General features: G+C 49.4%; 1 protein-coding gene across 1 annotated transcript in view; it reads right to left on the bottom strand.

Annotated features, from left to right (window-relative positions):
• Positions 1–13,664, bottom strand: part of nbas (NBAS subunit of NRZ tethering complex) — a 254,699-nt gene that overhangs the window by 58,496 nt on the left and 182,539 nt on the right. Inside the window, exons 39-40 of the mRNA XM_082977106.1 lie at positions 5,670–5,746; positions 5,440–5,577 (exon numbers count right to left, since the gene is read on the bottom strand). Of these exons, the coding sequence (XP_082833232.1) occupies positions 5,440–5,577; positions 5,670–5,746 (215 nt within the window). The remainder of the gene's footprint in view (positions 1–5,439; positions 5,578–5,669; positions 5,747–13,664) is intronic.

Here is a 13,664-nt window from a genome sequence, read left to right as displayed (position 1 = left end):
AGAAAACCCCCCATTAAACAACAACCCCTACCACCACAGAAAACCCCCGATAAACAACCCCTACCACCACAGAAAAACACTGATAAACATCAACCCCTACCACCACAGAAAACCCCCCATTAAACAACAACCCCTACCACCACAGACAACCACTGATAAACAACAACCCCTACCACCACAGAAAACCCCCATTAAACAACAACCCCTACCACCACAGAAAACCCCCCATTAAACAACAACCCCTACCACCACAGAAAACCCCCGATAAACAACCCCTACCACCACAGAAAAACACTGATAAACATCAACCCCTACCACCACAGAAAACCCCCCATTAAACAACAACCCCTACCACCACAGAAAACCCCCCATTAAACAACAACCCCTACCACCACAGAAAACCCCCCATTAAACAACAACCCCTACCACCACAGAAAACCCCCCATTAAATAACAACCCCTACCACCACAGAAAACCCCCCATTAAACAACAACCCCTACCACCACAGAAAACCCCCCATTAAACAACAACCCCTACCACCACAGAAAACCCCCCATTAAACAACAACCCCTACCACCACAGAAAACCCCCCATTAAATAACAACCCCTACCACCACAGAAAACCCCCCATTAAACAACAACCCCTACCACCACAGAAAACCCCCCATTAAACAACAACCCCTACCACCACAGAAAACCCCTGATAAATTCTGTCAAAGTGGAGGAGTGGAGAAGAGGAGGGGAAGTGGATGATAAGAACAATCCAAAATTTATTTTTGATACTGTCGCAAAGCTAACTAAAAAGCAGCATTCCCCAAGAGAGGATGGCTTTCACTTCATCAGTAATAAATTCATGAACTTCTTTGAAGAAAAGATCATGATCATTAGAAAGCAAATTACAGACTCCTCTTTAAATCTGGGTATTCCTCCAAAGCTCCGTTGTCCCGAGTCTGCACAACCCTGCCAGGACCTAGGATCAAGGGAGACACTAAAGTGTTTTAGTACTATATCTCTTGACGCAATGATGAAAATAATCATGGCCTCTAAACCTTCAAGCTGCATACTGGACCCTATTCCAATTAAACTACTGAAAGAGCTGCTTCCTGTGCTTGGCCCTCCTATGTTGAACATAATAAACGGCTCTCTATCCACCGGATGTGTACCAAACTCACTAAAAGTGGCAGTAATAAAGCCTCTCTTGAAAAAGCCAAACCTTGACCCAGAAAATATTAAAAAAAACTATCGGCCTATATTGAATCTCCCATTCCACTCCAAAATTTTTAGAAAAAGCTGTTGCGCAGCAACTCACTGCCTTCCTGAAGACAAACAATGTATACGAAACGCTTCAGTCTGGTTTTAGACCCCATCATAGCACTGAGACTGCACTTGTGAAGGTGGTAAATGACCTTTTAATGACGTCAGACCGAGGCTCTGCATCTGTCCTCGTGCTCCTAGATCTTAGTGCCGCTTTTGATACCATCGATCACCACATTCTTTTGGAGAGATTGGAAACCCAAATTGGTCTACATGGACAAGTTCTGGCCTGGTTTAGATCTTATCTGTCGGAAAGATATCAGTTTGTCTCTGTGAATGGTTTATCCTCTGACAAATCAACTGTACATTTCGGTGTTCCTCAAGGTTCCGTTTTAGGACCACTAATGTTTTCACTATATATTTTACCTCTTGGGGATGTCATTCGAAAACATAATGTTAAATTTCACTGCTATGCGGATGACACACAGCTGTACATTTCGATAAAACATGGTGAAGCCCCAAAATTGCCCTCCCTGGAAGCCTGTGTTTCAGACATAAGTGGATGGCTGCAAATGTTCTACTTTTAAACTCAGACAAAACAGAGATGCTAGTTCTAGGTCCCAAGAAACAAAGAGATCTTCTGATTGGATCTGACTATTAATCTTGATGGTTGTACAGTCGTCTCAAAACTGCAGGACCTCGGCGTTACTCTGGACCCAGATCAGATCTCATATCAAGACTGTTTCAAGGGCAGCTTTTTTCCATCTTCGTAACATTGCAAAAATCTGAAACTTTCTGTCCAAAAATGATGCAGAAAAATTAATCCATTCTTTTATCACTTCTAGGTTAGACTACTGCAATGCTCTACTTTCCGGCTACCCGGATAAAGCACAAAATATACTTCAGGGCTGCTAGAATCTTGACTAGAACCAAAAAATATGATCATATTACTCATGTCAACGAACCGCCCTTGCTGTCTCTGCCTGGCCGGTTCCCCTCTCCTCTGGGATTCTCTGCCTCTAACCCCATTACCGGGCCGAGTCACTGGCTTACTGGTGCTCTTCCATGCCGTCCCTAGGAGGGGTGCGTCACTTGAGTGGGTGGAGCCAATGACGTGATCATCCTGTCTGGGTTGGCGCCCCCCCTTGGGTTGTGCCGTGGTGGAGATCTTTGTGGACTATACTCGGCCTTGTCTCAGGATGGTAAGTTGGTGGTTGAAGATATCCCCCAGTGGTCTGGGGGCTGTGCTTTGGCAAAGTGGATGGGGTTACATCCTTCCTGTTTGGCCCTGTCCGGGGGTATCATCGGATGGGGCCACAGTGTCTCCTGACCCTCCTGTCTCAGCCTACAGTATTTATGCTGCAGTAGTTTATGTGTCGGGGGGCTAGGGTCAGTCTGTTATATCTGGAGTATTTCTCCTGTCTTATCCGGTGTCCTGTGTGAATTTAAGTATGCTCTCTCTAATTCACTCTTTGTCTCTCTCTCTCGGAGGACCTGAGCCCTAGGACCATGCCTCAGGACTACCTGGTATGATGACTCCTTGCTGTCCCCAGTCCACCTGGCCATGCTGCTGCTCAAGTTTAAACTGTTCTGCCTGCGGCTATGGAACCCTGACCTGTTCACCGGACGTGCTACCTGTCCCAGACCTGCTGTTTTCAACTCTCTAGAGACAGCAGGAGTGGTAGAGATACTCTGAATGATCGGCTATGAAAAGCCAACTGACATTTACTCCTGAGGTGCTGACTTGTTGCACCTTCTACAACCACTGTGATTATTATTATTTGACCCTGCTGGTCATTTATGAATATTTGAACATCTTGGCCATGTTCTGTTATAATCTCCACACTCTACCCCTACCCAGCACAGCAGCCCACCATACCCCAGCACTACACTCTACCCCAGCACTACACCATACCCCCAGCACTACACTCTACCCCCAGCACTACACCCTACCCCAGCACTACACTCTACCCCAGCACTACACTCTACCCCAGCACTACACCCTACCCCCAGCACTACACTCTACCCCAGCACTACACCATACCCCCAGCACTACACCCTACCCCAGCACTACACTCTACCCCAGCACTACACTCTACCCCCAGCACTACACCCTACCCCCAGCACTACACCCTACCCCCAGCACTACACTCTACCCCCAGCACTACACTCTACCCCCAGCACTACACTCTACCCCCAGCACTACACCCTACCCCCAGCACTACACCCTACCCCCAGCACTACACCCTACCCCCAGCACTACACCATACCCCCAGCACTACACCATACCCCCAGCACTACACCCTACCCCAGCACTACACTCTACCCCCAGCACTACACCCTACCCCCAGCACTACACCCTACCCCCAGCACTACACCATACCCCCAGCACTACACCCTACCCCCAGCACTACACCCTACCCCAGCACTACACCCTACCCCAGCACTACACTCTACCCCCAGCACTACACTCTACCCCCAGCACTACACTCTACCCCAGCACTACACCATACCCCCAGCACTACACCCTACCCCCAGCACTACACTCTACCCCCAGCACTACACCCTACCCCCAGCACTACATCCTACCCCCAGCACTACACCCTACCCCCAGCACTACACCCTACCCCCAGCACTACACCCTACCCCAGCACGACGCTGTGTTGTGTTGTATTAATGAGTATTCAGCCAGTGTGTGTTGTATTCAGCCAGTGTGTGTCGTATTCAGCCAGTGTGTGTCGTATTCAGCCAGTGTGTGTCGTATTCAGCCAGTGTGTGTCGTATTCAGCCAGTGTGTGTCGTATTCAGCCAGTGTGTGTCGTATTCAGCCAGTGTGTGTCGTATTCAGCCAGTGTGTGTCGTATTCAGCCAGTGTGTGTCGTATTCAGCCAGTGTGTGTTGTATTCAGCCAGTGTGTGTTGTATTCAGCCAGTGTGTGTCGTATTCAGCCAGTGTGTGTCGTATGTGTGTCGTATTCAGCCAGTGTGTGTCGTATTCAGCCAGTGTGTGTCGTATTCAGCCAGTGTGTGTCGTATTCAGCCAGTGTGTGTCGTATTCAGCCAGTGTGTGTCGTATTCAGCCAGTGTGTGTCGTATTCAGCCAGTGTGTGTCGTATTCAGCCAGTGTGTGTCGTATTCAGCCAGTGTGTGTCGTATTCAGCCAGTGTGTGTCGTATTCAGCCAGTGTGTGTCGTATTCAGCCAGTGTGTGTCGTATTCAGCCAGTGTGTGTCGTATTCAGCCAGTGTGTGTCGTATTCAGCCAGTGTGTGTTGTATTCAGCCAGTGTGGATGGATCGTGACAACACTAATTTGGATAGTCATAATTTCAGGATTATAATCTAACTCGGTCACCATTCTTCTTCTTCTTCCTTTACAGTCAGGGCTCAGCCAGCTAGAATATCTTTTTGTAGGAGGACCTGGGGAAAATGTGGTCTTTATTTAAACATGACTGGAGATGTGTTAGCAGTAATCTATTGCCCTGGGCACATCTGCAGTCCTCATGCCTCCTTGCAGCGTGCCTAAGGCACGTTCACGCAGATAAGCAGGGACCCTGGGCATCTTTCTTTTGGGTGTTTTTCAGAGTCAGTAGAAAGGCCTCTTTAGTGTCCTAAGTTTTCATAACTGTGACCTTAATTGCCTACCGTCTGTAAGCTGTTAGTGTCTTAACGACCGTTCCACAGGTGCATGTTCATTAATTGTTTATGGTTCATTGAACCAGCATGGGAAACAGTGTTTAAACCCTTTACAATGAAGATCTGTGAAGTTATTTGGATTTTGACCAATTATCTTTGAAAGATCAGGGTCCTGAAAAAAGGGAAGTTAATTTACCGTGGGCGCTGTTGAGTCTAGGCTATGTGCTTGTGATTTAAAACAAACCACAGCTATTGATCCTGTCTAAAAAATCATGCGCTCTGCTGTCATGTTTTCAATTAATGTATTTATCTCTTGTATAGACAGGAGAAACGAGCATTTTTGGAAAATGTTATTGACTTTTTTTGGGAAGCTTAGCTCATTAGACACCGCACCTACGGCTATAGTAGTAGGCTGAACTTACACACCTCAAACACACCCTGTAGAGAGTGTGTGTGCTGGCCTTGAGGCATGGGATCAGCTGGTTGTAGATCTGTAGACTATAGTAGTAGGCTGAACTTACACACACACACCTCAAACACACCCTGTACTCACCCTGTAGAGAGTGTGTGTGCTGGCCTTGAGGCATGGGACCAGCTGGTTGTAGATCTGTAGACTATAGTAGTAGGCTGCTAGCTGCAGGGACAAGGCAGAGTGGGACTGCTTCTCAAAACACCTGTTAGCATCCAGGACCTGGGGGGGGGGGGGGGGGTAATACGGGTGAAAAGAGGTCAACATATGGATGTACGTAACTGACCAATCAGAGAGCAGAGAGTGTGTGTTACCTGCGGCAGGGCCAGGAGATAGGCCAGAGCCAGCGTCATATCTCTGGGAAAGGCATCACTGGCCAGCTGTAGCAGTACTGAGAGAGAGAGAGAGAGACAGAGAGAGAGACAGAGAGAGCGAGGGAGAGAGTCAGCGAGGGAGAGAGTCAGAGAGAGCGAGAGCGAGAGAGAGAGCGAGAGAGAGAGCGAGAGAGAGAGCGAGAGAGAGACAGAGAGACAGAGACAGAGAGAGAGAGAGAGAGAGATTAAGGAAATGTTAACATATGTTTCCCATGCCAATAAAGCCCGTTTAATTGAATTGAATTGAGAAAGAGTGTGGGGACAAGGGGGAGGGAGAGAGAAAGTGAGAGACTTTACTTTAAATCAAACTATTTGCACATAATATTTGAAAATATCTTTACTCTTTGGAACTTGTGTGAGTCTGTTTACTGTAAATGTGTACAGTTTATTTCACTTTTTGTTTATTATCTACTTCACCTGCTTTGGAAATGTTAACATTTCATATTTACCATGTCAATAAAGACCTTAAACTGAAATTGAATTGAGAGAGAGAGAGCGAGGGAGCGGTGGGGTGGAGAGGGGGAGTGGTGAGGAGGGGAGAGGGGGAGCGGTGAGGAGGGGAGGGGGGAGAGGAGGGACTAAAGCTGAACTCTACCATCGAGAGAGAGAGAGAGAGAGGAGGGACTAAAGCTGAACTCTACCATCGAGAGAGAGAGGAGGAGGGACTAAAGCTGAGCTCTACCATCAAGAGAGAGAGAGGAGGAGGGACTAAAGCTGAGCTCTACCATCAAGAGAGAGAGAGAGAGGAGGAGGGACTAAAGCTGAGCTCTACCATCGAGAGAGAGAGAGAGGAGGAGGGACTAAAGCTGAGCTCTACCATCAAGAGAGAGAGAGGAGGAGGGACTAAAGCTGAGCTCTACCATCAAGAGAGAGAGAAGAGGAGGGACTAAAGCTGAGCTCTACCACCAAGAGAGAGAGAGGAGGAGGGACTAAAGCTGAGCTCTACCATCAAGAGAGGGAGATGAGGGACTAAAGCTGAGCTCTACCATCAAGAGAGAGGAGGGACTAAAGCTGAGCTCTACCATCAAGAGAGAGAGAGGAGGAGGGACTAAAGCTGAACTCTACCATCAAGAGAGAGAGAGGAGGAGGGACTAAAGCTGAGCTCTACCATCGAGACAGAGAGAGAGGAGGAGGGACTAAAGCTGAGCTCTACCATCGAGAGAGAGGAGGAGGGACTAAAGCTGAGCTCTACCATCAAGAGAGAGAGAAGAGGAGGGACTAAAGCTGAGCTCTACCATCAAGAGAGAGAGAGAGGAGGGACTAAAGCTGAGCTCTACCATCAAGAGAGAGAGAAGAGGAGGGACTAAAGCTGAACTCTACCATCAAGAGAGAGAGAAGAGGGACTAAAGCTGAGCTCTACCATCAAGAGAGAGAGGAGGAGGGACTAAAGTTGAGCTCTACCATCAAGAGAGAGAGGAGGAGGGACTAAAGCTGAGCTCTACCATCGAGAGAGAGAGAGGAGGAGGGACTAAAGCTGAACTCTACCATCGAGAGAAAGAGGAGGAGGGACTAAAGCTGAGCTCTACCATCAAGAGAGAGAGAAGAGGGACTAAAGCTGAGCTCTACCATCGAGAGAAAGAGGAGGAGGGACTAAAGCTGAACTCTACCATCAAGAGAGAGAGAAGAGGAGGGACTAAAGCTGAGCTCTACCATCAAGAGAGAGAGAGAGGAGGGACTAAAGCTGAGCTCTACCATCAAGAGAGAGAGAAGAGGAGGGACTAAAGCTGAACTCTACCATCAAGAGAGAGAGAAGAGGGACTAAAGCTGAGCTCTACCATCAAGAGAGAGAGGAGGAGGGACTAAAGCTGAGCTCTACCATCAAGAGAGAGAGGAGGAGGGACTAAAGCTGAGCTCTACCATCAAGAGAGAGAGGAGGAGGGACTAAAGCTGAGCTCTACCATCGAGAGAGAGAGAGGAGGAGGGACTAAAGCTGAACTCTACCATCGAGAGAAAGAGGAGGAGGGACTAAAGCTGAGCTCTACCATCAAGAGAGAGAGAAGAGGGACTAAAACTGAGCTCTACCATCGAGAGAAAGAGGAGGAGGGACTAAAGCTGAACTCTACCATCAAGAGAGAGAGAAGAGGGACTAAAGCTGAGCTCTACCATCAAGAGAGAGAGAAGAGGGACTAAAGCTGAGCTCTACCATCGAGAGAGAGAGGAGGAGGGACTAAAGCTGAACTCTACCATCAAGAGAGAGAGAGGAGGAGGGACTAAAGCTGAGCTCTACCATCGAGAGAGAGAGAGATGAGGAGGGACTAAAGCTGAGCTCTACCATCAAGAGAGAGAGAGGAGGAGGGACTAAAGCTGAGCTCTACCATCAAGAGAGAGAGAGGAGGAGGGACTAAAGCTGAGCTCTACCATCAAGAGAGAGAGAGGAGGAGGGACTAAAGCTGAGCTCTACCATCAAGAGAGAGAGAGGAGGAGGGACTAAAGCTGAGCTCTACCATCGAGAGAGAGAGAGGAGGAGGGACTAAAGCTGAGCTCTACCATCGAGAGAGAGAGAGGAGGAGGGACTAAAGCTGAGCTCTACCATCAAGAGAGAGAGAGGAGGAGGGACTAAAGCTGAGCTCTACCATCAAGAGAGAGAGAAGAGGGACTAAAGCTGAGCTCTACCATCAAGAGAGAGAGAAGAGGGACTAAAGCTGAGCTCTACCATCAAGAGAGAGAGGAGGGACTAAAGCTGAGCTCTACCATCGAGAGAGAGAGAGGAGGAGGGACTATAGCTGAGCTCTACCATCAAGAGAGAGAGGAGGAGGGACTAAAGCTGAGCTCTACCATCGAGAGAGAGAGGAGGAGGGACTAAAGCTGAGCTCTACCATCGAGAGAGAGAGGAGGAGGGACTAAAGCTGAGCTCTACCATCAAGAGAGAGAGAAGAGGAGGGACTAAAGCTGAGCTCTACCATCGAGAGAGAGAGATGAGGAGGGACTAAAGCTGAGCTCTACCATCAAGAGAGAGAGAGGAGGAGGGACTAAAGCTGAGCTCTACCATCAAGAGAGAGAGAGGAGGAGGGACTAAAGCTGAGCTCTACCATCAAGAGAGAGAGAGGAGGAGGGACTAAAGCTGAGCTCTACCATCAAGAGAGAGAGAGGAGGAGGGACTAAAGCTGAGCTCTACCATCGAGAGAGAGAGGAGGGACTAAAGCTGAGCTCTACCATCAAGAGAGAGAGGAGGGACTAAAGCTGAGCTCTACCATCAAGAGAGAGAAAGGAGGAGGGACTAAAGCTGAACTCTACCATCAAGAGAGAAAGAGGAGGAGGGACTAAAGCTGAGCTCTACCATCAAGAGAGAGAGAGGAGGAGGGACTAAAGCTGAGCTCTACCATCGAGACAGAGAGAGAGAGAGGAGGGACTAAAGCTGAGCTCTACCATCAAGAGAGAGAGAAGAGGGACTAAAGCTGAGCTCTACCATCAAGAGAGAGAGAGGAGGAGGGACTAAAGCTGAGCTCTACCATCGAGACAGAGAGAGAGGAGGAGGGACTAAAGCTGAGCTCTACCATCGAGAGAGAGGAGGAGGGACTAAAGCTGAGCTCTACCATCAAGAGAGAGAGAAGAGGAGGGACTAAAGCTGAGCTCTACCATCAAGAGAGAGAGAGAGGAGGAGGGACTAAAGCTGAGCTCTACCATCGAGACAGAGAGAGAGGAGGACTAAAGCTGAGCTCTACCATCGAGAGAGAGGAGGAGGGACTAAAGCTGAGCTCTACCATCAAGAGAGAGAGAGGAGGAGGGACTAAAGCTGAGCTCTACCATCAAGAGAGAGAGAGGAGGAGGGACTAAAGCTGAGCTCTACCATCAGAGAGAGAGAGAGGAGGAGGGACTATAGCTGAGCTCTACCATCGAGACAGAGAGAGAGAGAGGAGGGACTAAAGCTGAGCTCTACCATCGAGACAGAGAGAGGAGGGACTAAAGCTGAGCTCTACCATCGAGAGAGAGAGAGGAGGGACTAAAGCTGAGCTCTACCATCGAGACGAGAGAGAGAGAGGAGGGACTAAAGCTTAACTCTACCATCAAGAGAGAGAGGAGGAGGGACTAAAGCTAAGCTCTACCATCGAGAGAGAGAGAGGAGGGACTAAAGCTTAACTCTACCATCAAGAGAGAGAGGAGGAGGGACTAAAGCTGAGCTCTACCATCAAGAGAGAGAGGAGGAGGGACTAAAGCTGAACTCTACCATCAAGAGAGAGAGGAGGAGGGACTAAAGCTGAGCTCTACCATCAAGAGAGAGAGAGAGGAGGAGGGACTAAAGCTGAACTCTACCATCAAGAGAGAGAGAGGAGGAGGGACTAAAGCTGAGCTCTACCATCAAGAGAGAGAGAGGAGGAGGGACTAAAGCTGAGCTCTACCATCAAGAGAGAGAGAGGAGGGACTAAAGCTGAACTCTACCATCAAGAGAGAGAGAGGAGGAGGGACTAAAGCTGAGCTCTACCATCGAGAGAGAGAGGAGGGACTAAAGCTGAACTCTACCATCAAGAGAGAGAGAGGAGGAGGGACTAAAGCTGAGCTCTACCATCGAGAGAGAGGAGGAGGGACTAAAGCTGAGCTCTACCATCAAGAGAGAGAGAGGAGGAGGGACTAAAGCTGAGCTCTACCATCAAGAGAGAGAGGAGGAGGGACTAAAGCTGAACTCTACCATCGAGAGAGAGAGATGAGGAGGGACTAAAGCTGAGCTCTACCATCAAGAGAGAGAGGAGGAGGGACTAAAGCTGAGCTCTACCATCAAGAGAGAGAGAGGAGGGACTAAAGCTGAGCTCTACCATCGAGAGAGAGAGAGAGGAGGAGGGACTAAAGCTGAGCTCTACCATCAAGAGAGAGAGAGAGGAGGAGGGACTAAAGCTGAGCTCTACCATCAAGAGAGAGAGAGGAGGAGGGACTAAAGCTGAGCTCTACCATCGAGAGAGAGAGGAGGGACTAAAGCTGAGCTCTACCATCAAGAGAGAGAGAGGAGGAGGGACTAAAGCTGAGCTCTACCATCGAGAGAGAGGAGGAGGGACTAAAGCTGAGCTCTACCATCGAGAGAGAGGAGGAGGGACTAAAGCTGAGCTCTACCATCAAGAGAGAGAGGAGGAGGGACTAAAGCTGAGCTCTACCATCAAGAGAGAGAGAGGAGGAGGGACTATAGCTGAGCTCTACCATCGAGAGAGAGAGGAGGAGGGACTAAAGCTGAGCTCTACCATCAAGAGAGAGAGAGGAGGAGGGACTAAAGCTGAGCTCTACCATCAAGAGAGAGAGAGGAGGAGGGACTAAAGCTGAGCTCTACCATCGAGAGAGAGAGGAGGAGGGACTAAAGCTGAGCTCTACCATCGAGAGAGAGGAGGAGGGACTAAAGCTGAGCTCTACCATCAAGAGAGAGAGAGGAGGGACTAAAGCTGAGCTCTACCATCGAGAGAGAGAGAGGAGGAGGGACTAAAGCTGAGCTCTACCATCAAGAGAGAGAGAGGAGGAGGGACTAAAGCTGAGCTCTACCATCAAGAGAGAGAGAGGAGGGACTAAAGCTGAGCTCTACCATCAAGAGAGAGAGAGGAGGAGGGACTAAAGCTGAGCTCTACCATCGAGAGAGAGAAGAGGAGGGACTAAAGCTGAGCTCTACCATCAAGAGAGAGAGAGGAGGGACTAAAGCTGAGCTCTACCATCAAGAGAGAGAGGAGGAGGGACTAAAGCTGAGCTCTACCATCAAGAGAGAGAGAAGAGGGACTAAAGCTGAGCTCTACCATCGAGAGAGAGAGAGGAGGAGGGACTAAAGCTGAGCTCTACCATCGAGAGAGAGAGGAGGAGGGACTAAAGCTGAGCTCTACCATCGAGAGAGAGAGGAGGAGGGACTAAAGCTGAGCTCTACCATCAAGAGAGAGAGGAGGAGGGACTAAAGCTGAACTCTACCATCAAGAGAGAGAGAGGAGGAGGGACTAAAGCTGAACTCTACCATCAAGAGAGAGAGAGGAGGAGGGACTAAAGCTGAGCTCTACCATCGAGAGAGAGAGGAGGAGGGACTAAAGCTGAGCTCTACCATCAAGAGAGAGAGGAGGAGGGACTAAAGCTGAGCTCTACCATCAAGAGAGAGAGGAGGAGGGACTAAAGCTGAGACTCTACCATCGAGAGAGAGAGAAGAGGAGGGACTAAAGCTGAGCTCTACCATCAAGAGAGAGAGAGGATGGAGGGACTAAAGCTGAGCTCTACCATCAAGAGAGAGAGGAGGAGGGACTAAAGCTGAGCTCTACCATCAAGAGAGAGAGAGGAGGAGGGACTAAAGCTGAGCTCTACCATCGAGAGAGAGAGGAGGAGGGACTAACGCTGAGCTCTACCATCGAGAAGAGAGGAGGAGGGACTAAAGCTGAGCTCTACCATCAAGAGAGGAGGAGGGACTAAAGCTGAGCTCTACCATCAAGAGAGAGAGGAGGAGGGACTAAAGCTGAGCTCTACCATCGAGAGAGAGAGGAGGAGGGACTAAAGCTGAGCTCTACCATCGAGAGAGAGAGAGGAGGAGGGACTAAAGCTGAGCTCTACCATCAAGAGAGAGAGGAGGAGGGACTAAAGCTGAGCTCTACCATCAAGAGAGAGAGGAGGAGGGACTAAAGCTGAGCTCTACCATCAAGAGAGAGAGGAGGGACTAAAGCTGAGCTCTACCATCAAGAGAGAGAGAGGAGGAGGGACTAAAGCTGAACTCTACCATCAAGAGAGAGAGAGGAGGAGGGACTAAAGCTGAGCTCTACCATCGAGAGAGAGAGAGAGTAGGGACTAAAGCTGAGCTCTACCATCAAGAGAGAGAGAGGAGGAGGGACTAAAGCTGAGCTCTACCATCAAGAGAGAGAGGAGGGACTAAAGCTGAGCTCTACCATCAAGAGAGAGAGAGGAGGAGGGACTAAAGCTGAGCTCTACCATCGAGAGAGAGAGAGAGGAGGGACTAAAGCTGAGCTCTACCATCAAGAGAGAGAGAGGAGGAGGGACTAAAGCTGAGCTCTACCATCAAGAGAGAGAGGAGGAGGGACTAAAGCTGAGCTCTACCATCGAGAGAGAGAGATGAGGAGGGACTAAAGCTGAGCTCTACCATCAAGAGAGAGAGAGGAGGAGGGACTAAAGCTGAGCTCTACCATCAAGAGAGAGAGGAGGAGGGACTAAAGCTGAGCTCTACCATCGAGAGAGAGAGAGGAGGAGGGACTAAAGCTGAGCTCTACCATCAAGAGAGAGAGAAGAGGGACTAAAGCTGAGCTCTACCATCAAGAGAGAGAGAGGAGGGACTAAAGCTGAGCTCTACCATCGAGAGAGAGAGGAGGAGGGACTAAAGCTGAGCTCTACCATCAAGAGAGAGAGGAGGAGGGACTAAAGCTGAGCTCTACCATCGAGAGAGAGAGGAGGGACTAAAGCTGAGCTCTACCATCGAGAGAGAGAGATGAGGAGGGACTAAAGCTGAGCTCTACCATCGAGAGAGAGAGATGAGGAGGGACTAAAGCTGAGCTCTACCATCAAGAGAGAGAGGAGGAGGGACTAAAGCTGAGCTCTACCATCGAGAGAGAGAGAGGAGGAGGGACTAAAGCTGAGCTCTACCATCAAGAGAGAGAGGAGGAGGGACTAAAGCTGAGCTCTACCATCAAGAGAGAGAGGAGGAGGGACTAAAGCTGAGCTCTACCATCAAGAGAGAGAGGAGGGACTAAAGCTGAGCTCTACCATCAAGAGAGAGAGAGAGGAGGAGGGACTAAAGCTGAACTCTACCATCGAGAGAGAGAGGAGGAGGGACTAAAGCTGAGCTCTACCATCGAGAGAGAGAGAGAGGGACTAAAGCTGAGCTCTACCATCAAGAGAGAGAGAGGAGGAGGGACTAAAGCTGAGCTCTACCATCAAGAGAGAGAGGAGGGACTAAAGCTGAGCTCTACCATCAAGAGAGAGAGAGGAGGAGGGACTAAAGCTGAACTCTACCATCAAGAGAGAGAGAGGAGGAGGGACTAAAGCTGA

Source organism: Salmo salar, chromosome 06 (assembly GCF_965601325.2).
Source record: "Salmo salar chromosome 06, fSalSal1, whole genome shotgun sequence".
Lineage (NCBI taxonomy): Eukaryota > Metazoa > Chordata > Actinopteri > Salmoniformes > Salmonidae > Salmo > Salmo salar.
Note: the sequence above shows the minus strand (reverse complement) of the source record. Positions and strands in the feature narration are given on the sequence as shown.